Here is a 26,969-nt window from a genome sequence, read left to right on the forward strand (position 1 = left end):
TGTCCTTATAATTAAATATATTTCTATATTATACAGCTACTAACTGAAGTTAGTTAAAAATAAAACTTAACATTTATCAATATGTACAAGCATGTTTTCTAAAACAAATTCATTAGGGCTTCTACCCGTGTCCGACTTAGCTGGTGTGACTTGCATCGAGATTCTGTTCGATTCAATGCAACAGTCTTCCATTTGCTGTCATCTCTTTATCACAATAAAATAGACGCTACGAATTAAGGAAATAAGTAAATTTACAAAAGTAGTCGAATTTACAAAAGGAATTTAATATACTGATGAATGTGTATGGGTCCATTTGAGTAATACAAGAAAAAAAGATCTAGGTCGTTTCTTGTAAATGTTCTACTATCTATCGATCGATAAAAGGATGGGAAGCACCGTGCGTTTCAGCATATAATTGCATAACAAATATCGATCATTGACAGTCAGACGCGGGAGGCTCATGAGATTGGGGCGGCAGTGCGTACTAAATGTGCAGGGCGGGCGCGGGGGGCGCGGGGGCCGCGCCGGCGGGCTGCTGTCATACGAAGGACGAGAAGCCGGGCAGCGGCGCCCGCGAGCGCGCCATGTTGTTCATGACGATCTGGCCGCCGTTGAGGCTCACCACGGCGCTGCCCTCGGGCTCGGAGTCCGTGTAGCTGGAGTAGTTGCGCACGGGCCGCTGGCGCTTCCACGACTCGCGCAGCGTGTCGTTCACGTTCGCGTAGTGGTTCACGAACGAGTGCGGCTCCGATCTAACGCTCTCGTTTTCGCTCTCCGAATTCTATATGCATAAATGTTATGTTACGTTAGTACTCGTCGCTCGTCTTGTGTAATGAGAACTATTCGATTTATGTACATCTAATGGCAGTTTCAAATTTATTTATGAAGCGATAAACTAAAAAGAATAATTTTAATTGACAGATTTAGATTTAAGAAAAAAGATAAGATGAAATAATTCAAAGTAACGCTTGTTAGAGAAATACCTACTATTTACAAAAAACTGAGGATCATAGTGTAGATACATAAAGTGTAGTCAGTAAATATATTAACATAAAACTGCAATATTTTTAATCTGCAATCTATATAAAATTTTATAGTCATTAATATATATTTATTGACCAACTATGTCTACACTTGTGCGTTTGAGAATCGCCGCAGCACCCTAGACTGGTCGCGAAGATGAGAAATTGCAACATTTTTTAAAATTAAATTGCACTTGTATAATCATTCTAATCAAAGTTCACCGGGAGTAGCGACGAGACAACGCAACCAAGTACCTACATCTCAAAAGTGCTAGCCGGGTGGGAAGCGTGACAAAAATAAACGAATGCGATAGTTAGATTACATCGAAATAGTTACCGTGGGAGCTCCGTTCGACCGTAATGAGGAAAAGAAATAAGACTAGTTTAGTGAGACTCGGAGAAGTTAGACGACGCTGATTTTGATCGTGATCACCTGGGAGTCCGACGAGCTCATCTCGGAGGGCTTCTCGGTGAGCGACGAGTCGTCGGGGTTTTCGTCGTAGCCGCGCAGGCTCTCCTCGTCGCTATGGTACTTCACGGAGGCGGGCAACGGCCGCGGCGGGGACTTGGCCAGGGCGGGCGGCTTGCGGCGCAACGTGCCGCCCGCCCCCGCCCCACCCGCCGCCCCTCCGCTGGCCGAGTTCTGCCGCGAGCGGTACAGGTCCAGTGCCAGTGAGCCGCGCTCGTCCGTCTCGCCGCCTAGCGACTCCTCCAGTGTCCTCTGCGCCTCCTCTGCGGGTGAGACACGCTCGGTTACTATACTAATTAGTTTTGCTAATGAACCGATAAATTTAAAACATGTTTAGTTCTATTACAAGTAACAGGACTTGAGCTGATTAATGCATGTACATAATACTTTTTTTTACTATCCACTCGTGCATATTTATCAATTTAAATTTTTAGTTAAAAATTACAATGTAAAGAAAGAGAAGGTTTAAATAATGACATTTCTTACTTTTGTACTTGTAACTTTTGCTTTTGACGCAAAGTATTGCGATGACCATAATTATGATGACGATGGAAGCCGCAGCTAGTGCGACCATAAACCAGGTCCTTCGATAAAACGGCCGATATTGTAGATACCCATATTCCAAGTATAGTTTTGAGGGTGTGACAATGACTTTGTCACTATATGCCGGGTTGCTGATACCGTACATATTGTATGCTATCACTCGGAATGAGTAAGCTGTTGAGGGCAGCAGGCTTTGGTAAGAAATAGTGAATTCTTCCAATATTCCATTGCTCGTTCGAGTTATTGTCTCCCATCGTGTGTCGTCTAGAAATTATAATATAAAGAAAAGTTTAAAACTAATTTTATCTAAGCAATGAAATTCTAATATTTTAGTATTAATTAACATAATTTTATTTTATAGTGGCATTCATGAAAAAAGAAAAAGATGTTCTTCTAATTTCATGAAAATTAAATAATTTTTACGCGTGATAAAATTAATAAAAGTACATTTCCAATGGGTTAGTGTCGTTCCATCTAAATCTCTTTTAAAATAAAACACAAATAAAAGAAAAAAAGTGAAAAAAATAACTATGAAGAAAAAGGTAAAATAACTATGAAGAAAGGTAGCACAGCCTTAAAATAGCTGCGTTTCTATGTTTTTACTATACACATTTTTTTTTATTCTAACAGCAAATTAAATATTTAATACAAATTAAATTATGTATAATAGTAGTTTAGAAAAGAAGTAGTTTTTCGTAGACGTATTTGTATCATATCTGTATAGTCTATTCGGGTTAAGAAAATAGTAACTTATCGCTGTCACTTAGATAAGTCAGACAAGCGTTTTAATTCAAAACGATTTAATTTGTCTAGGGGCGTCGTTAAGCTAAGGAACGGCGGTAAATCTTAATTTTCTTAAGAAAAAGGATAAATACAGAGGTAATATTGAAAACATACGACACTTACAGGCTTGCCACGTTTCCTTCGCTGCATGAAAGATAAAATATGTCTCGTATTTATGTGGTCCAAAATACACAAACAATATAAAAGTGCATCGAATACGAGACATTATTGATTAAGACCGAAGGTACAAATTCAAAATTCACATCCCAGCGAGCAATTCCTATATAGCATATATATAGACGTACCCTTCTTCCTCGCCTCGAAGTAGTAGCCGAGCAGCGGGCCCTTGCCGGAGGCGGCGTTGCTCCAGCGCAGCAGCAGCGCGGCGGGCTCGGCGCGCAGGCGCAGCGCGGCGGGCGGCGCGGGCGAGCCGGGCTGCGGGCCCGTGCGCGCGCGCGCCTCGGCCGCCGCGCCCGCGCCCACCGTCAGCGCGCGCACGCTGAAGCGGTACTGCACCTCCTCCTCCAGCGCGCCCACCGCCAGCCGCCGCTCCGACACCTTCTGCTTCACCTGCTTGCTGAACCCTGGCCGCCGAGTGCCGAAGTATTCTAGCTTAAGCGTTTCCTCAGCGACAGTTGTACATGGGAGTAGCGCTCTCGATATATACCGTAACATTACTCGACCAAATTTAAAATTTCACATCTCTTTTGCTTATTAATTTTTTTGAACCAAATGAACATAACGCGCGTCATTTGTACGAAATTAATTCGATAGAAATCAATAAATACCACGAATAGTTCGATGACGAGCATATCGAATTGTTTACTATTACTCACGTTCATCTTGTTCGATAGTCTCGTACGTGACGAGGTAGGAATGTATGAGGCCGTTCCGACGGTGAGGAGGGTCCCACGCCACGACGAGACTGTTCATAGTAATCTCAGAAAACGTAATATTCCGAGGCGCAGAAGGCAGTCCCTGGTGCGTCCGCACGAGGATCGCCTCAGACCTCGGTCCGTCTCCAGCGGGATTAAACGCTAACACCTATTAAATGATATAATAGTAGTTTATGCAACTGTCATATAATGAAGGGTATTAAAACACGAGTGTGAGTTTATGAAACGAGCGCAGCGAGTTTCATAATAGTAACGAGTGTTTTAATACCCGTGTTATATGCAGTTGCATACACTACTTTATCTTCACTAATGCAATTAATCAAACAACAAGAGTAAAAGCTGACAATAGTTTATTTATAATAATTGTTCAAAGGACAATGCCCATTTTCTATGAAGCCGTGCTCCGGTACGTGCTTTGACGTGTTCAGACAATTCATATATTTAAGTATCCTTTATTAATTGAAAATATATTTTTAATAATATTCTTAAATTGATTAAATCCGTAGTTTATACTTTAATTAAAAAAGATATTTTATTTGTATTCCGGGTTTGTGCTGTCAAAACATATTAAATATAAATACCAAGTCGGAAACGCAACTATAGAAATAAACGCTTTTTTTTAATTAAATTATAAACCCCAACACGACCAGAAAATTGACATATTAAAGTTTTCTTTATTAATTAAAACTAGATTTTTAATAATAGTCTAAAAGTGATCAAAGCCGTGTTTTATAGTTTAATTAAAAAAAGCATTTGTTTGTATGGTTGCTATGACGACTTGCTATTTATAATTAATCTATTTTGACATAAGAAACGCGGAATACAAATAAAATATTAAATTAAATTCACGCGTACGTGTATTGTCACAGTGATTTTGCCGCCATTAAAATCTAGCCAATGAGAGCGCAGCTGCGCGCATGCGCGCGATGTTATAATGAGATTTTACGATATCGATGTGGATATTATACCATCATGTGAAATTGCTTAAATTGAGTGTTTTGTTGTCTGCGCTATAACAGTAGTAATTATAAGTCAAGTATTGGAAACATAAGTAGAATGTTACAACATTAGTGTAGATAAAAAATATTAGGTTGTGATTAAAATAAAATATATAGCGTTGTTATGCTCCGATTATAATACTACAAACCTGAATTCGGTACTGTGTAAACTTGTCAAGAAACACGAGCGAATGCGAGGTGGAAGTGGCCGGCACCACTTCGATCTCTTCCTCTGCCTTTCGTCCCGGTTCCGGCTCCTCCGGAGACTCCGTCATTAAGTAAAAAATCTAGTAACAAATAAAGAGAAAAATAATTTTACACACTTCATACTAACAATAAGAAGAAAAATTTATCGTATTCCAGTAATATTTACATATTAAACTGTCGAATAGTCCTCAAAACGTACAACATTTTTTATATCGCGTCATTTTGGATTTGAGGGTTTTTTCAATGGTTAATGCAGCATCACAAATGTAGGGTGTCGTGTCAGCATAGGATTTTAACAGACAACCATTTCTTCATTTTTGAGTTTTATCTAGTAAAGAATTGAATTTGTATCGTCTGCTGATCTCAAACCGTAGAGAGTGAGAGACCGCTCGGGGCCAGCAGCGTCCCAACCTTGTAGCCCAGCAAGTCCCCGTTCTGCTGCGCCAGGAGCGGCGGGCCCCAGGAGAGCGCCACCTCGGTGGGCGACAGCGCGCGCGCGCGCACGGCCTGCGGCGGCGCGGTGGGCACGGCCTCGCCCACCCACACCACGGCCGGCGCGCCGCCCGGGCCCGCGCCCTGCGAGTTCACGGCGCACACGCTGATCTCGTAGTTGCGGTCCAGCGCCAGCTCCGTCAGCACGACCTCCGAGCTCTGGGAGACAATCGCGAGCGTGAAAATATTTCGAGTTGTCTATAAATGTAAAATGTATTTTTTATAAAGCGAATAACACCACTCACTAAAACATTTTTTGACTAACCCATATTTTGGATCTCTAAAATTCATTTATATCGTGCGCTACAACAATGTTTCCGTCTTTTAAAACTCATTTATGTAAGTGTGTGTCAAGTCGATGTGATAATGGAGAGAGTGAATAAAGTGAGTCACCGCCGAACGTGGCGCCTGCACCGACACCGAAATATCGGAAGTTTCAAAGTATTAATCGCGGTAAGTTCCGTAGAATCCAAAAGTCATAACGGAAACCGAGGCTAAGCTACGCTAAGTAAGAGTAAGAAGCGCGCACCTTGATGCCCGGCACCTCCTGCTTCATGGTGGTCTGCAGCGAGGCGGGGAAGTCGGTGAGCGGCTGGTAGGAGACCGCGTAGCCGCCCGTGCGCGCGTCGCCGCTCCAGTGCGCCTCGCCCAGCGGCGCCCACTGCACGCGCACGCTGCTGGGCGTGATGGGCACCACGCGCAGGCCCTCCACCGCCTTGCTGGGCGCTAAGGGTTGGCTTTCGTCAGAGGTGGACTTGCGTCAGGTTTGTGTCACCGAGTTATCGATTGTGACTTTCTGATTGAACAACGGTAATGTTACTTTGCACTAATATACAATTGTCGATACTACGGGTGTAGAACATAATGCATTGTAACAAAAATTAATACTCAATAATATTCAGAGTAAATTTTATTTCATCAAATTCGATTTTAAGTATGTCAAAACGAACCTTTTTTTAACAGACCTCAAAAGAAGAAGGTTACTCAATTCGACCATATATATATATATATATATATATATATATATATATATAATGTGTGTGTGTGTGTGTATGTATATATTTATGTATGTTCGGGGATAAGTTTATCGTTTATGAACCGATTTTGATAATTCTTCTTTTTAGAAAGGACCGATTTTGATAATTTTTAATTTAATCGAAAGCCGATGTTTATCATGTGGTCACATTTAATATGGAGTAATCTTTGATACTGCGTATTTACTTGACAAATTTTTCGTCTACCTACGTTGTATTACTTGTCGATATAATTGAAGTCGGTTTTTTTTCATTTGCCTGCAAACACAATTATTATATTACACCAAGCACAAAATAATAGAGGGAAACCGAATGGTTGCTGGATGTCTGTCTGCTTCACTTGAAATATAATCTTATTCATATAAATTTAATATTAAGGGTCGCACATACCTGCCGGTAAAGTGCGGACGGTCTCGGTAGCGTTACTGTAACGACTGGGTCCGATGTCGTTGGTGGCACGGATTCGGAACTGGTACGCCGTGTAAGGCTTCAGGCCTTCCACAGTGTAGGAAGTCGCGAAAGGGTCGACGCGTTCTGGAAGCGTTTGCCATGTCCCCCCCTCCTCCTTCTGCTGGATCGTGTAGTACCTAGGGGGCAGATGTTACTGTAGCTTTGTGACGGAAGTGAGGGATTAGAGAGGTTTCAGGGAGAGAGGGATTAGAGACTTTTCACAGCAGTAATAACTAGTTTCTGTTTATATCGATAGTAAGTTGGGTTACAATTATCAAAGATCAAAATCAAAGATTGCTTTATTTACGTAGGCTTCAGAAGCACTTTTTTAATCGATATTTTACAAATTAAAATTATATTAGTATTAATTAATTATAGTTAAAAGTGAAGCTAACACCGATTCGTAATGTAGATTTAGCAGAGAAGAATCTACAAGAAATTCCGCAGATACTCTCTTAAAAAATACCGTGTTTTATTATAGAGCATGTCTATTTATTTGTATCATTGACAAAGATAAGTGACGCGTGTGCCAGCCAAAGAGTAACAAGTCGCTGTCGACATTTCGTCGCGCCGCAGAGCCCGAGCGTACCTGAGCGGCGCGTAGCCGTCGTCGCCGGGCGCCCAGGAGAAGGTGATCTGGTGCGGCTGCAGCAGCGAGCGCGCCACGAGCGGGCGCGCGGGCGGCGCGGGCGCGGCGCGGTTGGCCGTGGTGAGCACCAGCGCGCGCAGCGTGGCGCCCCAGCCCAGCCGCGTCTGCGCCGTCAGCGCGAACGCGTAGTACTGCTCCGCCTGCAGCTCCGTGGCCCTGCGGACGCTCGGGCGGGTTAGTGCTCGCCTGGGCCGGGAGACGGGTAGCGGGCCGGAGCGAGACACTACCGTGCACTACTGACCTGAACGTTCTATCGGAAGGCAGAAACTCCTTCGAGAACATGTGCTGCGTTGAACTGTTGAGATGATAGGTCACTTTGTATGCTAAGATCTCGCCATTAGGGTCTTCGGGGACGTCCCAAATGATACGCGCCGTAGTAAAACTAACGTCGGGGAAAGATACGTTTGAGGGTGGGCCGGGTGCTGTAAAACGAAAATAATAATTATCGTGTTATAAATAACGACTATTTAAATTTTAAAATTTTGTCAAAAATCAAGGCACTCACTGTCCTCAAAAGTTCTGACGGTGACGGGAGGATCGCTGAGAGCCCCGTCGCCCAGTCGCGTGTAGCCCAATACTTGAATTTGGTATACGACGTACTTCCGTAGTTCTGTCAACGTAACCGTGTGAGTTTGGTTCGACAATATGGGATGGCACTCTACTTTCTTCTGCTCTGGCCGAGGTGGTGGTACCACCGCAGCGTAACACACCTTGTACCCCTCGATAAGACCATTTTGATCCTGGGGTAAAATATCGCCCCATACAACAACTACTGTCGTAGATGATGTTGCCTTGGCTGACACACCGACTGGGCCACTTGATGGAACTGTAAAAGTTTATTAATAAGTTACAAAATACCAGAAATTCACAAAATACCGATAAAATGTGAAGTAATTTTAGTTAACCTGCTTCTCTGGTCCTCTCCGTAGCAGTTGGGCTAGCAACGGAAGTACCGACTTCGTTAATAGCGGTCATCGTAATTTCATATATAGACCATTCTTCTAAGTTTGAGAGAATATGCGAGTTAGCCGTATGATCCTCGATTATACTGTAAAGGGTGTCGTTACTGCCGCTGCGTTTATACGTTATGTTGTAACCTTTCGGATTACCATACCATTCGCTTTGTTGCAAGGGCTGAAATTTACAAAATATGGTTATCAGTTTGAAATCCTAGGGTATCTCGAGATAAATTCTGGTATAGTGACTTACAATCCATCTAACGCGAAGGTTGTTGGCACTAACGGCGCGCACGGTCACGTTCCTGGGCGGATGTTGCGGAGGAGCTTGGATCGTTTGAAATTCTTTGCAGGGCTCTGAAGGCGGGGACGAACCAACGACGTTAGTAGCGATTAATCTTAAGCGGTACGTAGTGAACGGTACCAGGCCGGTGACGAGGATAGACTGCGCGTCAGGGGCGCTTACTTCGTAAATTGTCACCCACGATGAGTTACGGGCAGTTTGAGCCTGTGAAAATAGCAGTTATAGCTATGGATACTATGTACTTTGTTCCATGTGTTCTGACGAGCATATTATATCTTATTTTTTTTAACTCTGCATTTCTAAAATTAATGTTCTCAAACAAATAGACAATTTAACTTAAACATCAAGCAGACTCATTTGTGTAAAATTTTGAAACTTGTAATATCATTTGTGGTCACCGCTACACTTCTGTAAGCCGTAGCGCAACGACATATATCTTACACATATACTTCTATTAAAATACCACGAAGAAAAGACTGTAAGCTAAATTCGCACAGTATTTCTATTTTATATCTTTTAAAGAGAAAGTTTCTTAAGGCTTAATATCGAATTTATGTTTTCCGTTTATGAGCTTGTTTATCACAGTGGCTAGATGTTCAGGGGTACCTGCACGGTCCAGAGCGAGACGGAAGAGTTCCCGTCGAAGCCGGGCGTGAACTGCAGCAGCACGGAGTGCGCGGCGATGTTGGACAGCGCCAGGCCGCGCGGCGCCGTGGGCAGCACGGGCTCCACGCCCGACTGGATGGCGGCCGAGCGCGCTGCGCCCTCGCCCACGCCCGTCAGCGCGCTCACCCAGAACTGGTACTGCGTGCTGGCCTGCGGGGACTCCACACATTCTAATACTAATACAGGCGAATCATTACTTCGCATTAATCTACTTACTAACACTGATCTCCATTTTGGTAATATTTACTAATATAGAAAAAAAAAAAAAAAAAAAAAAAATCAAAATAAAATATTACTTTATTCAAGTAAGCTTTAAAGACAGTTTTGAATTGTCTTTTTACAAATTAAAATTAATTATTGTTAATGTGAAGATAGTAATAATTCGGGATGGTATTTCCGCACAGAAGAATATGCAAGAAATTCCGCAGTTAATATTAAAAAAAAAAAAAAAAAAATCTGTCTAGCATGAAATTGTAACTAAATCTAATTATCAACATAATCTTGAACCGAAAAATTCGCTTTAGGTATATAATTTCTAAAAAAATGTAACTACATATTTATAATAGGGTACTTTCGGTAGTGAAAAATAAATTATAAAATTTGATAATACTTAAATACACTTAAATATTCTGATTTGGAATCATAAAAGCGCATTATTGTTTTATTATATTGAAATTAAAAGTCGTATATTTTAATCTGTATATCACGTGACCTAAAACACGGCCCGCCATGGTATGACGTAATACGGGCAAAAACAAAATTCTGTCAGTGCCGTAAACAGCTAGGTACATAATTATCTATCAACTTTAACTCCAAGGAGTAATAGTTGTGCTCTTTCGTTAGTGCATTTCATTTGTAGCTATTTATTTATTAAAATGCAAAAAGGTTTTGTAAAAACAGATAGTACGAATCTGCCAGAAATTGATTCAATGATGGTTGCAAAGTTTTTTTGCATGTAACCTAGACTTCTGTTCTGTCGAATTTCGGAATGTTAAAACATGTTTGTAAGTATTACTTGTTATATTATACTGTTTTTTTTTTTTAAATGTAAGTGCCAGGTATACCTAATTTGAAAAATAATGTTAGATCGTGTTAGGTTATGTTTTATTCCTCATGTTACTGCCAAATTAAGACTTAATAGTTTTTTTTTTAATGCTAGTATTTGTACAACTAGACACTACACACCAACGATAGCTATTGTAATTCATTATTTTACACAAAAACACCAAATATTTGTAGCTGTTAACGTTGAACGACAAAGAGTATATGTATAAGGTATTGAATTTTTGACGTATTGAACGAGTTCGGTCTTACATACGTCTTACATATCATACAGGACTTTTGTTATTAACCATATTACGTCACCAAAATGGCTGATAGCGTTTTCGCGAAAATAAAAAAGGTTTAAAATGTAATTTCATTTTATGGCATGAAAGCGTGTTTATTTCGCCGAAATATATTTCTTTTCTTTTTGTGGCTTTTTATTGTAAAATCAACGAAGAAGAAAATGAATGGAGCGGAGTGTTAGAAAATGTACGAAGTAATAAAGGAATGGTGAAAGAGGTAAGTATAGAGGAAGTGAAGATGGCAGTGCAGAGTATGAAGAATGGAAGTTGGGCCAGATGGTATACCAGCGGAAGTATGGAAGTTTTTGAAGGCGGATGGATGGAAGTGGCTGACTTTATTTTTCAATAAGTTGCTGCAAGAAGAGGTCATACCCGAGGAATGGTGCTACAGTTCACTGGTGCCCATTTTTAAAAATAAAGGTGACATACAGGACTGCAGCAGCTATCGGGGAATAAAGCTCATGTCACATAGTATGAAGATATGGGAGAAAGTGATAGCGCGACGAATGAGAGAAGAATGTGAGGTCACACAGAACCAATTTGGATTTATGCCGGGCCGGGGAACTACGGACGCCATATTTGCACTCCGCCAACTCTGCGAAAAATATCGACTCGCACAAAAAGACCTACATATGGTGTTCGTAGATCTGGAAAAGGCATACGATAAGGTCCCCCGTAAGGTTCTGTGGTGGGCTATGAAAGGGAAAGGAGTGCCAGAGAAGTATGTACGACTTGTTCAGGCGATGTATGATAGAGCTAGCACCCACGTCCGGTCTGAAGCCGGGGTAACTGACAAGTTCAGTGTGGCTGTAGGTTTGCACCAGGGGTCGGCTTTAAGCCCGTATCTATTCCTCCTGGTAATGGATGTTCTAACATCAGACATACAGGAGGAAGCACCCTGGTGTATGCTGTTTGCTGACGACGTTGTTCTTGTCGGAGATAATGTCCTTGAGGTACAGAGCAGACTGGGAAAATGGCAGGAAAGACTGGAGGGCGCGGGATTGAGGATAAGTAGGTCTAAAACCGAGCACTTGTTCTGCGATTTCAGCGGTTCGTCCGGTTTTTCCCATATTGCCTTGGATGGTGTATCCCTACCAGTCTGCTCCGACTTCCGCTACCTTGGGTCATTAATACAAAATGACGGCAACATAGACCGTGACGTGAAAAATAGAATAAATGCGGGATGGATGAAATGGCGACAGGTCTCTGGAACAGCTTGTGATCCACAAATGCCCCTTAAACTTAAGGGGAAAATCTATAAAACGATCATAAGACCTGTCGTAATGTATGGATCGGAATGTTGGGCAACAAAAGTGACGGATGAAAGAAGAGTGCACGCAGCCGAGATGAGAATGCTAAGATGGATGTGTGGAGTAACGAGGAAAGATCGGATTAGAAATGAGTATAAAAGGGGAAGTTTGAAAGTAGCACCCGTGACAGAGAAAATGAGGAGCAATAGGTTAGCGTGGTATGGGCATGTAATGAGGAGGGATGACCGCTATGTCGGTAAAAGAATGTTAGGGATGAATGTCGAAGGACGAAGAGCGATCGGCAGACCGAAAAAGCGATGGATGGATTGTGTGAGTGAGGATATGAGAAAGAAAGGAGTAAGCACTGAAGTGACGAATAATAGAGAGGAATGGAAGAGGAAAACATGTTGTGCCGACCCTACATAAGTGGGATAAGGGCAGGAAGATGAAGATGATGATGATTATTGTAAAATCAACGTTTTGAAGTACTTTTTCAAACATAGTGGAATGCCCTATTGCTTTTAAATTATAACGTCACCTGCAAGTGCTCCACGCGTATGCTGGTGTCGTTGGGTGGTAATATTTCTTCTTTTAACGATTCGGGATTGTCCTTTATTTGGTATTTAAGCTTGTAACCGATGAGAACGCCGTTCGACTTCTTCGGCGGCGACCAGGAGACTCTGACCGCACGATCCGAGACATCATCGAATTGAAGGTTTACTATTTCATCAGGTGCTAAAATAATGAATATAAATCAAAATAACAATTAAACAATAGGCCTATGGTTTTATAATTTGGTATTTGAAGAATTCAAACTTCTATAGCATAAAATGTATCGAAATAATAAAAATGTAATAAAAAATATTCCTTAATAGTGTATTTTAAGATTAAACTTACTATCTTCTTTTGTCCTTATTAAAACGAAATCACTTCGTGGACCGTCGCCCGGCTCCGTAAAACATAAAACAGATATATTATATTCTGTAAATTTTTCCAGGCCGTCAATAGCGGCAGTCTGTTCGGTGAGGGGATCCAGCAGATTTGGTGGCACGCTTACTAGTTTTTGTTCCACACTATCGTTTGTAGCTTCGTCCCATCGCCACGCTTGAATTTTATATCCCTGCAACAATTACCATTTACCAATTGGGTGTAATATTTGTATTTATATACTTATATATGTATTATTTCTATGTATATTTATAAAAAAAATATATAGTTATAACAGTCGGCTATTACCTGTAACACAAGCATTAAGTTGCTTACCATAGGAACAGACGACCGTGTGTGTATATTATAAAAAAAAAAAAAAATTACCGTCTTTTAACAACTGAAGTCGATTTTTGTCGAGGAGAGAGGCGATAAGGGAAAGAGTTTTTGGAGGATGATTATGATTATCATAACTACTGATAAGGGCTCAAAAAGTTTATTAAAAAAGTAAATACCTGATTGATGCCGTTTATTTTTTGAGGATTGGGTGGCGTCCACCATACTTGTATGGCAGTGGAGTTAAAAGCCTCGCAGCGGACACTGTCCGGCGCCGCTTCGGGCACTCCTTCTTTCGTCTTGATTGTGTAACTGTCCGAGAACATACCGACACCCTTATCATTGTAAGCGGCTATTTGCACGTTGTAATCTTTCCATGTTATCAAGTCTTGAATGAGATAGTTCCGTTGCGCTTCATTGGTAATGTTCTGATACGTCCACGGGCTGTTGTCGTAGCCTTTCAAGCGATACCTGATCACGTAACCCAAAATGTGACCATTTCTATGTTCCTCTAACGGCGGCTGCCATTGGGTTATTATCTCCGAAGAGGATCGCGCCGACCCCATAAACCCTACAGGAGGTCCAGATGGCGCTAAAAATGAAATATAATTATATATTTTTAAAAATATTGCACAATTATCAACTAAAATCTTAAAGATATCAATTGCAATTAATAAATTCATGCATTACTGATGAAACGTTAAAATATCATTCAACCTGAATAAATAAAAAGTAATTTACTTTAGGTACTTTAAAAATACTATCATTGGCGATGAACATTGAGGCAGGCATAAAACATGCAAACAAAACAATTACGACGGACAAATAACAAGGCAAAGTATCGACAACACTTTGCAGGCGGACAAACGAAAAACGTAAACAAAATGTAATCGTACAATTATTAATGCTTTTAGGTACCATGGGGCTTTACTTTTCTGCATACCTTGGCAGCATATTATGTCGCTGGCTGCTTGATCATAAAAAGAATAAAATGTATTTTTGTTGTTGACAGATGATATAGAAATGTGAAATAGGCTATATCTAGTTTACAAGAGATTAGTGCAGTACGAATGATGACCATTTAAATATACACATTTATAGCATATAATTTAGTTATGAAATTATTATATGTTACACGGAAGAAAAGTTAACTACATATGTTTTTAATGTTACCTTCTTGAGGTAGAGTCAAGACTTCCGTCGGTTCGGAAGGCGGGCCTTCTCCTACTGTATTTACTGCAGAAACTCGAAATTGGTAGGAAGTTGCCGCCTTCAAGCTTGTTAGGAGCACCCATCGCTGATTAGCAGATACATTCATCGGTTCTGTTACCCAATTCAACAATGGGTCTGGGGTGGGTCCTAAGATAAAATAGATTAAAATTAAATCACCCGTTTAAATCTTTAAGTAGCGGAGTATGTTGACACGGCAAATGTAGGAAATGCATAACTCGGAAGGAAACACATGTATATTTATCAGTTTACAGTGGAGCAGCGTGGCGGATCACGTTCAAAACATTTCTGAATCTGAAAAATGTATTAATACGGCTGAAGTAGTATACTGAACAAGGAATTACCAAATTCGGGCACGACGCGACGCTGCACTATGTACTTCTGGATGGGCGAGTTGCCGTCGAAGCCGGGCGTCCAGGACACGTTGACGGCGCGCTGCGGCGTGGCGTCCAGGCGCTCGGCGCGCACGTTGGTGGGCGCGAAGGGCAGCTCGATGACGGACAGCAGCGCGCGCCGCGTGTGGTTGCCGCCCGGCGACGTCACCACGCACGCGTACTCGCCCGCGTCGCCCGCGCGCACCGCCTGCACCTGCAGCGCGCCGTCGCCCGCCACCCACACGCGCGACCCCGCCGTCATGGGCCTGCGCGCACCGCACGGCTTAGGGCTCGTCCGTTTACCACGCGAGGCTCGAAAGGGGGGTCCAGAATAACACAACGAACAAACACCCAACCTTGATGCCTGTCTAGAATTTACATTGTACAAAAAAAATCACGTGATTTTTGAGTGGGTGGGAGAATCTAAAACTGGACGACCCCTTATATTCATCATCGAATTCGAGAACAAATTTCACTTTTTTGCAGTGCTCGTCTGAATTCGAAAGCGAAAGTAATAGAAGCCATGCATGAAAATTAATAGCGTGAAGGTGGAACTCGATCTCGTGGCGGTTAAATATAGGCCTTACTGTTTGTTATGAAACCAGTCGATGTTGTATTTGACGTTCGGGTCGCTGGAAACTTTGCACTGAAGCGTCGCCGTGTGACCTAGTAGAACTTTGGTGTCGACGGGAGGAGCGATTATTTGAGTCCTTACTAAAATATCAAACGTTTAGTTAGCATTAAAGTCTTGCTTAAAACATTATAATTTATAACTATTCATTACATAAATGCTAACCGAGTATTGTAAGATACGCTTCGCCCGAAACATTGCCCGCGTCGTTTGCACGTATGCAAGTGTATTTTCCACTATCTGCTGTTGTCGTGCTGGTAATTAACAAGTCTCCTTCCTCTAAAGCTTGTAATCTTCCGGACAGGTTTATTATAAGAGAATCTGAAAAATATTATTAAAAAATCTACTTTAACAACTCGAACCTAATATTTAGTTTTTGCTATTGGTTGTTAATAGTTTATGTACATTATTATTTTAAATCTACATAATAAACGTAATTATCGTGTAATAATTACAAGAAATATACATACAATAACATCGATGGTAACTTTTACAGATAATAAATAATTATCAGTTAATTTCATATTAATTTACACCAATGAAAACTGTGTATCTATGGGATAGCCTACAAATCGGTGCTCGTATCTTACCGTTGAAGTACCACGTGACGTTGGGTGTGGGCGCGCCGACTGCCCGGCAGGCGATGGTGGCATCCTTCCCGTCAAGCACGGTGAGGTTGGCCGGTGCAGTCTGCATAATGGGCGGAGACGCTACAAGCCACACACGCCACTTAGTACGAGCACTACATTTTTACACTAGGCTAGAGAGCTCTAGGCTAATATACAGTGTTATCAATTCGTTGTTACAAGATTCATTATTTTTAAACTTTACTATTTAATTTGTAAAGTTTAACACGTATCATGATGGTATTAGGCATATCTATAGAAACCTGACCGTGTTATTGTGGACAAAATAATTTAGAATTTTGAGAGATCATAAACTTTCGAAGTTGTTAACACCAACCCACATTGCCTGTTTAGGCGGTTATTATTATTAGTCGCGTGTAAAAACAAAAAATCTTCTTAAGTCTATATATATTTTTTTTTATTATAATATCCAAAGAATCTTATCTTAATCTCCTTTTTTCTATTACTTTTTACAATTTAATTATTTTTTATATTTATGAATTTATAGTAAATAATGATTTGACTAGCCCGTTGGCGGAGTTTGTAGTGGCCCTGCCCTCTGTGTCGCGGGTTGCGGGTCGATTCCCGCCTGATGTAATATTTGTATTGATAATATATGTATTATTTATATTTATAAAAAAAATAGTTGTAACAATAGGCTGTTACATGTAACACAAGCATTAAGTTGCTTACCATAGGAACAGACGACCGTGTGTGTATAAGATATTTATTTATTATTTTATTTATAATCTCTCGTAATAAAGTAAAAACTATGTTCACAACAATACAATTTTAATTTATAAATAAGATATATATTTCTACAAACTAATATAATTATGAATCAAGTAACATTGAATATAGGTCAGTATTAGTAGTCACACAAAAACTTATTAAAACTATCAAACTGCGTCGAATTATAAAATTTAAAAGAATATTAGAAATAAACAATACAGGCAAATTCGCATGCAGTGGATTCTACACGTGTTTCTACATTGAAATGTTACACATAAATCATAAATCCAATTTGAAATGTGTTCTACAATCCGGCCGTACGAACGTGTTCCTGACTCATGTCGAGATTAGTGATGCGTAATGAGTATTTAATAAGCACTATTAATATTTTTATTTATATCTTTTAAGCTCGACGATTTATTTGTTTGACGACATATACTTATTACTCTGTACTGTGCATTTATACAGTAGCACAGTAGAGCAGGTGCTATTAGTTAGGTAACTAATTAAAATTATAGATTAAATAATATATACTATGCAAATATAAATTACTTTGAAATAGTATGTGACACTCGTGTAATGTACGAGTATGTGACATTTTGAAGCTTCATTATAAACCATACATACGTCCGTCGACACACTTTTTCATACACACACATACACATTTACAATATTAGAAGAATTTACATGTGATTAAATGTAGTCATCATTTTTACATATTGTTTAACTCATTTGTATGCGTGCTTGTACCAATATACTCAACCTTTGTATATACGTGGTTGTGTAGCTCGGCAAAATAACTTGTGTGAAGTCAGTAACTCTGGCGCAGCTTACGACTCATTAACAATAAGTTATACGAAATAATTGTGTTTGCAGGCAAACGAAGAAAAACCGACTTCAATCAACGTAGGTAGTTGAAAAAATAGTCAACTAAATACGCATTATCGAAGATTACTCCAAAAGTTGTAATCAGATCGATTAAATTAAAAATCATTAAAATCGGTACACCCAGTAAAAAGTTATGCAGATTTTCGAGAGTTTCCCCCAATTTCTCTAGGATCCCTTTATCAGATCTTGGTTTCCTTATCATGGTATCACACTGGGGATATCTTCTTTCCAAGAAAAAAGAAATCAAAACCGGTTCATAAACGACGAAGTTATCCTCGAACATACATAAATATATATATATATCGACGGTCGAATTGAGTAACCTCCTCCTTTTTTTGAAGTCGGTTAAATAAAAGGAACGCGACACAAACTACGCTCAGCGTGCAAACACGTTGTCTAAGCCAATCAATGGGAGAATTAAATAGAGAATGTATGGTTATTTTATTTAGTACTTTTTATTAATACTAATATAATTATTATACTAATATTCTAAAATGGTATCTCGGAGGGCTAAAGTTTATTTTTGGAGCCACTAGTAAAAAGTATATATGAAGTCAAGTTATTTCTAAGTGTCATAGGCGACATTTTATTTCCGTAATTATAATTCTATTGGCGAAAAATTATTTGTTTATAAAACAAGTTGAAAGAAAAAAGCACTACTGCGCCGCTTTATCCAATTACGTTGTTGTGATGGTATAAGATACGGGATTTTAATTTTGAAAACAAGAAATTGATAATTTAAAAATATTTTCTTTTATATAACGAGAAACTCATACGTGACTGTATTTTATTGTTTGTACGTAAGCTTGTTGTATGTATGGTACTAATAATAAGATAAATTCAATCATCTATAATGATGTAAGTGGCCATTAATTAATTTTGTAAGGATCATTTTGGTAATTTTTGACCCCTACCATCATGTAAGGGTACGTAAAATTTTTCAAACCGCTTCGTCCAATTATTACTTAAGATTCAGATATGCGAAGTAAATAAAGTACTTTAAGTACTGTTACGTATAAACACAAACAAACATCTCAATACAGTTCTTTGCCTAATGTATACGAATCTTCAGCACTGAAATCGTTATTAAGTTGATTACGTTTTTTACCTTCCAGGCGAAAATTAAATATTGTGATCCCTGCCAAATCACTTGATCACGCGATTTCTAAAACTAAATTATCGACTTGGAAAATATTACGTAGAATCTGTTTGAACCTCTCTCCCTATCCCCTCGGTACCCTTACGTAATTAATGAATGGCTCCTATCAAAACACCAATAAACCAGTACCTACTCACCGATTTACTATCTACTATACACATAGTATTTATACTTTTTTTTAAATGTTTAAGTTATAATAGACGAGTCGCTTTGAGTACGTTTGTCCTGTTAAACAAGTATTTCATTTATTTCGTAGAATACAGAACTTTTTAAGTTCCCATTTGCTACAAGGTACCTATTACCTTTCACGTTACTATCTCAAAATGACAACAGAAAAGACAGTTTCGGTAACTTTGAAACAATGTCGCAAGAATATTGCAGGACTGCTGGTTTTATACTTTTCTGTTAAAGATTAGTTTTAAGTTTTTATTTTAATTTCGTTTTCATGTGATCACACGAGAATATAAATTATAGAACTATTATAATAGTACTTTAGTAGTTCATATTTTGTCAACAAAATAATTTAATGAGTACCAAGAACACATTTTTACAGCGTTCGAATTAATGAAAGTTATAAGGTAAATAAAAATATTAATAAAATATCGTATAAAATTAAGAGACAAGTTTACGAAAATATCCTGAAAAAAAATTAGATACACAAACAATGAATACATAAATAAATAAACAATGGCTAAAAAACTTTAAATAGTTATAAAGTACACAAACTTAAATATATTTTAAAGAATAGAACGACAGGTAAAGACATCGCAAAATTTTATTTTCAAATGCAAGCTACTTGATACGATATTGAAATATAATATCTTTGTCAACTTAATACTTTAATGCGCTGCATGTCCTGCATGCTAGGAGCTGACAAGTAATAACAATCGACTTTTTTACAATTGGTTGTTATAATTTATTATGAAGTTTTGTAATTGTGGTGAGTATCAGTTTAAAATGTATTTTCATATTATTTAAACAATAATTTAAAATAAATGACACGCAAAGACATTAGAGTTAGAACAGTAATATATTACTTGGTTAAAAAAATTATCATCCACATAACTTTATTATATACATACTAGTTTACCCCGCAAATGTTGTTGTGCCATTTATGTTATTATAGATTTAATAGATCTTGGCCAATTCTCAAACCTACCCGATAACACAAAATTTTTCATAAAAATCGGTCCAGCCGTTTCGAAGGAGTCTGTTAACTAACATTGTGATACGAGAATTTTATATACAATAAATAATATTATATATTGGAATACTAATATAGTTAGATGATATAACTAATATAATCTGTGAAATCAATCGCTAACCGAAACCAAAAATATGAAAGCACGCAAATCAATAGGATATATACGAATAATTACCTACGCTTGTACATACTCGTACTTTATATATGATATTTTTGATAACTTTCAAATTAATTTACAAATTAAAATGATGGATTTAGATAGTGTCTAGAAATTAAAGCAAACAACACTGTGGTGTAAAACAAAAAAAAAAATTATAATAATAAATGCTCAAAATCCAACAGTGCGAAATACACCAACAAATTGCTTACTGCCGGTATCAAATTTGAACGTTTTTGCTTTATTATCTGCAGTCCTCATTCTTATCAACTTCATGTGACTGCGTGGAACGCGAATATTTTCCTTGGCTGTTTAAGTATCAAGGGATTAATTAAGTTATTTTTATACAATAGAAAATAATAAAAGGGTAGTACGTACTTTTTATCTTTAACCACGTGTAGATCGAGGACTCCCCAGCGTCGTTACTAGCTATGCACTGATATATTCCCATATCTTCCATCTTGAGATTACTGATAACGAGCGATCTGTCGACTTCCACCCTATATCTACCTCCTCCATCGTCGACGTCCGCATTATCGGACTCCTCGGTATCAGCTCCGACACTCGCAATTTTCTTCGCGTCCTTGTACCACGTGATACCGGGCATGGGTATACCTTGCACGTTGCACTCTAAGACAATAGTACTGCCGAACTCGCCAAAAGTTTCCGATTTTAAACTGGTCACCATCACCGGTTTTTCGAACACCGTAACGGACGCAGAGGCTGTAACTGTAGCGAATCCGCCAGACTTTAATCTCGCTTGACACGTATACCGGCCGGTGTGGTTTAAATTGGCCGATATGAGACTCAGCGTGCGGTTCCATTGATCATTTAGGTCGTAAGTAATTCCCGCTAAATCGATCAATATCCCGTCTTTAAACCATAAAGTTTCGAGCTCGTGCAGCGGTCTCGCGTTGGCGATGCAGTAAATATTTGTGTATTCTTGGCCTTTTATTATCTTCGTATCTCGCGGCTTAATAATAATTTCGGGTGCTATTTCTTTGTCATCGTCTCCGTTCACTTTTAACCTAATGTACGGACTGTTTTCTACCTTTCCTAACTGGGTGTTTATTGCTCGCGCTCTGGAAAATAGCAAGTATTAAGTCTAAAGATAGAAACGTAAATATTTATGGAGGGAATGAATATTCACCAACCTATAGGCTCGCTGATCGTCTTTAGACGCGCATAATATTACTAGTTGGTGTTTATCGGTGATAGCATACTTTTGATCGTACCGCAGGACACCGTTTACACCATTTTCGTCCTGCCAAATAACGGATGGCGGCGGTTCGGACTCTATGTGTGGAAAATCGAGAATCGCCGCATTACCGGATTCAACAGTTATAACTTCTTCTAAAGCGTTTTCAAAAACTCCCATGACTGAAAACGAAAAAAATATATAAATATATAGTGTTTTTATTTGTTTAAGGTTCCCGCACTAATTGTATTTAATAAATGTAAAAAATTTACTCACATGCAACAACTATGTTATTCTTTTCACTAAAAATTGCTCCTACATCATTCCTTGCGATACACTGGTATGCGCCCGCGTCTTGCCGTTGTGTATTGTGAATTTTATAAAATAATTCTGAAGAGTAATCCCCTAACGGTTCACCGTTTTTTAACCATCTATACATGGGTTGCGGTATTCCTATAAATAATAAAAAAATAAATATGTACATTTTTGCTTTTAACATCACTTAATGATTTTACAATTAAATTTTATATCTCTATTTACCTATCGCGGAGCATTGTAAAATCTTTGTTGTTCCTTCTCTAACTATGCTATTTGACGAAGAGGGTTGCATTGTAAACCGAGGCGGTTGCATTAGACCTGGAACAAGAAAATGAATTAGCTTTAATAATATATAAAAACGAACGTGCTAAAACAATCTTAAGAATAAAGTATGAACATTTCTCACCATTACTTTTTATTTAGGTTAACAATTTAATAATTTAAATTTATTTAAATTTCAAGTTATAAAAATATTAGTAGCTTAAAAATTAAGTTACATAATAGGTTAAACACTCGTAGTAAACATTATTTGTGTAAATTATCACCACAGACATTCCAATGGTTCAGTTTGTTTTATGATGCTAAATGCATCTTCTCATACACAACGAGCATGATTCATCGAAGTTCGTAAGCGAAAGAGTAAAAAATGCAATTAGGAATCCTCCCACTCAATTTAGACGATTTGACCATCCAGCGACATTAATAAAACGAATCGCTCGTTGACCGAATTTATCTTCATGAACGAAATATGCGAGACTTGGTTAATAAATTATATTATTTAATAAATTAACTACATATATATTATTACACTAAATGTTAAAAGCTAAGCTAGCCGCAATATATTAGTAAATATAATAAAATGGTAGGAAAGTCAAAAATGTACATTGAATATTTTTTTAAAAGAATACTTGGGTGTGATCTACAATCGATACCGAAGCCAAAAATATGGTTTTTAGAATTTTTGTCTGTTTGTTTGTATGTATGTCCGGGATAAACTCAAAAAGTACTGCATGGATTTACTTTGAATTTGGCACGAATATTATTAAGAAGTCGGGTCAACATATAGGCCACATATTATCACGCTATCACCTACGGGGAACGAGCAGTGAACCTTTATTTCTTCAACGCATTCTGTAACAAAGTGTAATCTAACGGCTCATATTTGAATGTCGTTGTTATTATGTTAATAACCATACTATAAGCTAGCTTTACACTATAAATAAAGACTTTCTGTAGTATATTTAGTATCAGCATTGCATCCGTGCGAAGCCGGGGCGGGTCGCTAGTTAGTAATAAATAACTGTTTGCAGGCAAACGAAGAAAACCCGACTTCAATTATATCGACAAGTAATACAACGTAGGTAGACGAAAAATTAGTCAAGTAATACGCATTGTCAAAGATTACTCCAAAAGTTGTAATCAGATCTCGATAAAATTTAAATATGACCACACGATGAACATCAGCTTTCGATTAAATTAAAAATCATTAAAATCTATACACCCAGTAAAAAGTTAGGCAAAATATATAAATATATAAATTAGGCAAATAGTTGCATAGACCCAAACGCCTTATCTTTTATCTATAAGTGGGGTAGCAAGCAAATCCATGGTCGACCTGATGGTTATTAGCGTAAAAAGTGCCTTTATATAGATGTTAACAGAACCAACGATGTTGAAAGAGAGAACAAAAAAATATCGTTCCTATTCCCGCTGCCATACGGAGCTTCTTCATTAGCTCTGGCTACCTTACAATATAAACAGAAGACTGCCTTGAGAGCGGTATAGTATAATCTTTTGAGAGGTTGAGAAACTATTAATAAGGCTGCTTCAGATTTTTAGTATGATACTTCTGCTGCTGATGCTGTGCCTCAACAATAGTACAACACACTTATGACAAATAAATTACCTAAAATAAAATGATAGTAGGGCATTCAGATATATATTCATCAGATCCTGGTTTCCTTATCATGGTACCACACCGAGTATATCTTCTTTCCAACAAAAAAAGAATTATCAAAACCGGTTCATAAACGAAGTTATCCCCGAACATACATTAAAAAAAATATATATACGGTCGAATTGATTAACCTCTTTCTTTTTTGAAGTCGGTTAAAAACCACATCTTAATCGAATAAGCCGTTTCTGAGATTAACGTGCACAAATGCACAGAGAAACAGACAAAAATTCTGATAATCATTGTTTTGGGTGCTATTTGCGTTGACAAAGCTCCTAATAATATGTTTTCTCATATTTGTTAAACGTACAGACAGTGACCCGTTACATTTTTATTATATGTATTGATAGCATATCATTAAAGTCCATCTAATGTTTGTCATGTATTTTATAGTCAAATGACGTACCAGAAATTGAATGCTTAAAAAATTTCTAAAATAGTTAATGTTCACAATAGTGAATATTTCAAATTATGAGTAGACATGACCTTGTTATGTAATACTAAGTAATAAGTTTATGTTAGTATGGAAGCGTATCAATGTTCACGACATGATGTCGTCATAAGTTTCTTAGGACCTGTCTCCATGTTGCTGATAAAGTTTGTCTGACATATAAGTCTTTGATGGGGTATCAGACATTTTAATGGCCCGTAGAACTTATTTTACTTCAACTTACAACTATAGCTTTTGGTTGCACAAGAAATCATATAGAAGAATCAACAAGTTGCAGAAGAAATCAAATAGAAATCGGTTATATTTATCTCTAGGTAGACGTCGGATAACTATTCGAGACTTATCAGGAATCGATGAAGTAAGCCTGTGGAATAGTAATTCTTTAATAGGGTTATAGTGGAATAACTTTGCTAACCAATTTATAATATAAAACATATTTAAGTTAGTTAATCAGCTCGATTAAAGTAACCACTTTGCTAGCCTAGTGAATTGTTTTCAACAGCAATCAACAAATAGCTTCTATTATCATTATGCTTTACGTTGTTGTACTGCTTCTTAAGGAGATTATACAACTCGCCCTGGAGTGATTTTTTTTTAATCTATTTTACCCCTACCCGCAATGCCTCTGTATTGATTTAAGTTTTATAGTACGTAGTTATATTAATGTGTTTGCTAAATAAAGTAAGAAATAGTTTGTTTTTCTTTGAAATAAAAACAAAAATTGTTTTTCATTAGTCTATGAGCTCATTGGTTCAACGGAATCCACCCAAAACTAGGCAATTTTTTATACTTTGATCGGTAATCTGGCAGTAAAACACAATCTGGAAGGGTGATAAAAATAAATAAGAGAGGATTTCGATTTTCGATTCCGCCTTTTTGTAACTTAAAGAAAAGAGTTACAAAAAACATTATTCTCTATAATGGTTTTATAACTAAGTATTACTTCAACCAAGTATACGTAAGTATGTAGAAACGTATAGTTGACAAGAGTAATTGTAAATTCAGTTACCACCACTTGTTACGTTTTAACATTACATGAACGGAAATGATTATTTTGCTATTTTTTGTATACGAGATGATGTCGATGTTGACGACGTTGACGTAAGTATCGTAAACTAGTCTTCCCATGCAGTTTTATTCGTATTCATTATTGACATTTATGATATCGGATCACACTAATAGCACCCGTGATTAGCGCGATTAAACAAACAAACACGACATAACTATTACATTAGTAAGTATAGATAAACAGACTTTATAACAACATATCAGCGTAATTTAATCTTTTAAATCTTTCCCATGGTTTTGTTAGCATCGGAACTTGAAAAGCGTTTTATATCCTATAGTTGAAACAATAATGAGAAACTCATTTGTGTAACCACAAAATGTTATTCGGACGGACGTAAACGTCATACATTTTTTGTAACAATATACAATGATGCCATAGTACGGTTTAAAGAGTAGGTAATCAAGGTTGATAAGCACGATAAGATATCAAGTGTACATCACCGAAATATAAACGTGATTAAACATAACCTACTTACAAATACAACATAACACTCAAAATAGTTTTCGACGAGTATTACTGGTTTATTGTCTTTTTACAAAAAAAAAAAAAAAAAAAATACTAAAGAAAAATAAAAATAGGTAATTGATTAGTGTACGTGTAATTACTATTGTTAACGTTGGTTAGGTCAGCGTGTCGCTGACTTTTTAGAAAAAGTCTGTTAATTTTGTCAGAAATACAAAAAATACTAAATTATCTATATAGCTAACATTCAGCAAAAATATATAAGACATTCCTGACCGACAAAATATATAACCCTTTTTGAAGTAGGTATTATTAATATCTTGAGAAAACGCTAGCAGTTGCGATTTCTAAACGTCAGTCATTTGTGCTATTTATTATCTTCAAATTCCTATCTTATTTATTAAATTTTACTGATTAACTACCACGATAGAGCCGCAGTCAGTCCTACTTCATAGGAATAAAAAAATAGAATTTAAATGCAGTCGTTAAAGTTCAAGAATATAATAATTAATTTTATTTTATCTTATTTTTTGTTCTTAATAATTTCCGTTTATTATCTACCTTATTGACTCACGCTATAGCGCGTGAGGCATTAATATTATCGTCATTATACAAAAATACTTCATTCACCTAAGGTAAATGTTTAATAGTAATGAAAATGGTGTTAAGCTTAATTATAGTTTTAAGATGATGTTCGAATATTTTGTTGATTATAAGCTCATCCTGCAATGCGATTGGACTTATATTTTTATATTAGAATTTGCCTATCAAAACCTATCAAAATTAGATAAGGACTGGCCTTATATATCTGTTGCCTATATTAACCGTCACTTATCCAAATAACGAGTTTGATAAAAAATTAGCTCTCTTTGTAATGTGTTTAATACGCAGAAAAAAAAACAATTACTTTCAGACCGATAATATATAAAGATTACGATGTGTAATACGTTTGTAGTACGTAGTGAGTGTGTATATGTGTATACTTTATAAGTATATTTCTTAGAGATAAAATCTATTCCTCTGTACGACGTTTAATATTATTTATTAGAAACTTCGAATAGTTATTCTACACATATTTATAATATTATTTATTAGAAACTTCGAATAGTTATTCTACACATATTTATTTTAAGAAATCCGTAACATATTTGTAAGGTAAATGATCTTTATTCGACTAATTTAGTCATA

At 37.6% G+C, this 26,969-nt stretch overlaps 1 protein-coding gene across 5 annotated transcripts; it reads right to left on the reverse strand.

The window, feature by feature from the left end:
* On the reverse strand, window positions 1-22,165 carry LOC123654025 (protein sidekick). 5 transcript variants are annotated; one of them, XM_045589985.1, is made up of 28 exons: window positions 22,068-22,165; window positions 21,804-21,980; window positions 21,484-21,709; window positions 20,708-21,411; window positions 16,154-16,273; window positions 15,729-15,884; window positions 15,520-15,646; window positions 14,897-15,198; window positions 14,502-14,693; window positions 13,508-13,920; window positions 12,963-13,185; window positions 12,604-12,800; window positions 9,410-9,619; window positions 8,753-9,007; window positions 8,449-8,677; window positions 8,049-8,369; window positions 7,785-7,965; window positions 7,484-7,699; window positions 6,835-7,031; window positions 5,940-6,136; window positions 5,330-5,569; window positions 4,861-4,998; window positions 3,654-3,861; window positions 3,119-3,401; window positions 2,928-2,956; window positions 1,978-2,298; window positions 1,456-1,754; window positions 1-781 (listed from the first exon to the last, which is right to left on the reverse strand). In XM_045589985.1, the coding sequence occupies exons 1-28, from the start codon at window positions 22,156-22,158 to the stop codon at window positions 539-541; spliced, it is 6,495 nt and encodes a 2,164-aa protein (XP_045445941.1). In that variant the 5' UTR covers window positions 22,159-22,165; the 3' UTR covers window positions 1-538. The 5 variants fall into 5 exon arrangements, with proteins under 5 accessions (XP_045445941.1, XP_045445940.1, XP_045445942.1 ...); XM_045589984.1 differs by lacking the exon at window positions 2,928-2,956 and adding an exon at window positions 20,542-20,637 and having other exon boundaries at window positions 3,123-3,401; window positions 14,502-14,687; window positions 14,903-15,198; XM_045589986.1 differs by lacking the exon at window positions 2,928-2,956 and having other exon boundaries at window positions 3,123-3,401; window positions 14,502-14,687; window positions 14,903-15,198.
* Between the last annotated feature and the right edge of the window lie 4,804 nt (window positions 22,166-26,969).

Source organism: Melitaea cinxia, chromosome 5, assembly GCF_905220565.1.
Source record: "Melitaea cinxia chromosome 5, ilMelCinx1.1, whole genome shotgun sequence".
Classification (NCBI taxonomy): Eukaryota; Metazoa; Arthropoda; class Insecta; order Lepidoptera; family Nymphalidae; genus Melitaea; species Melitaea cinxia.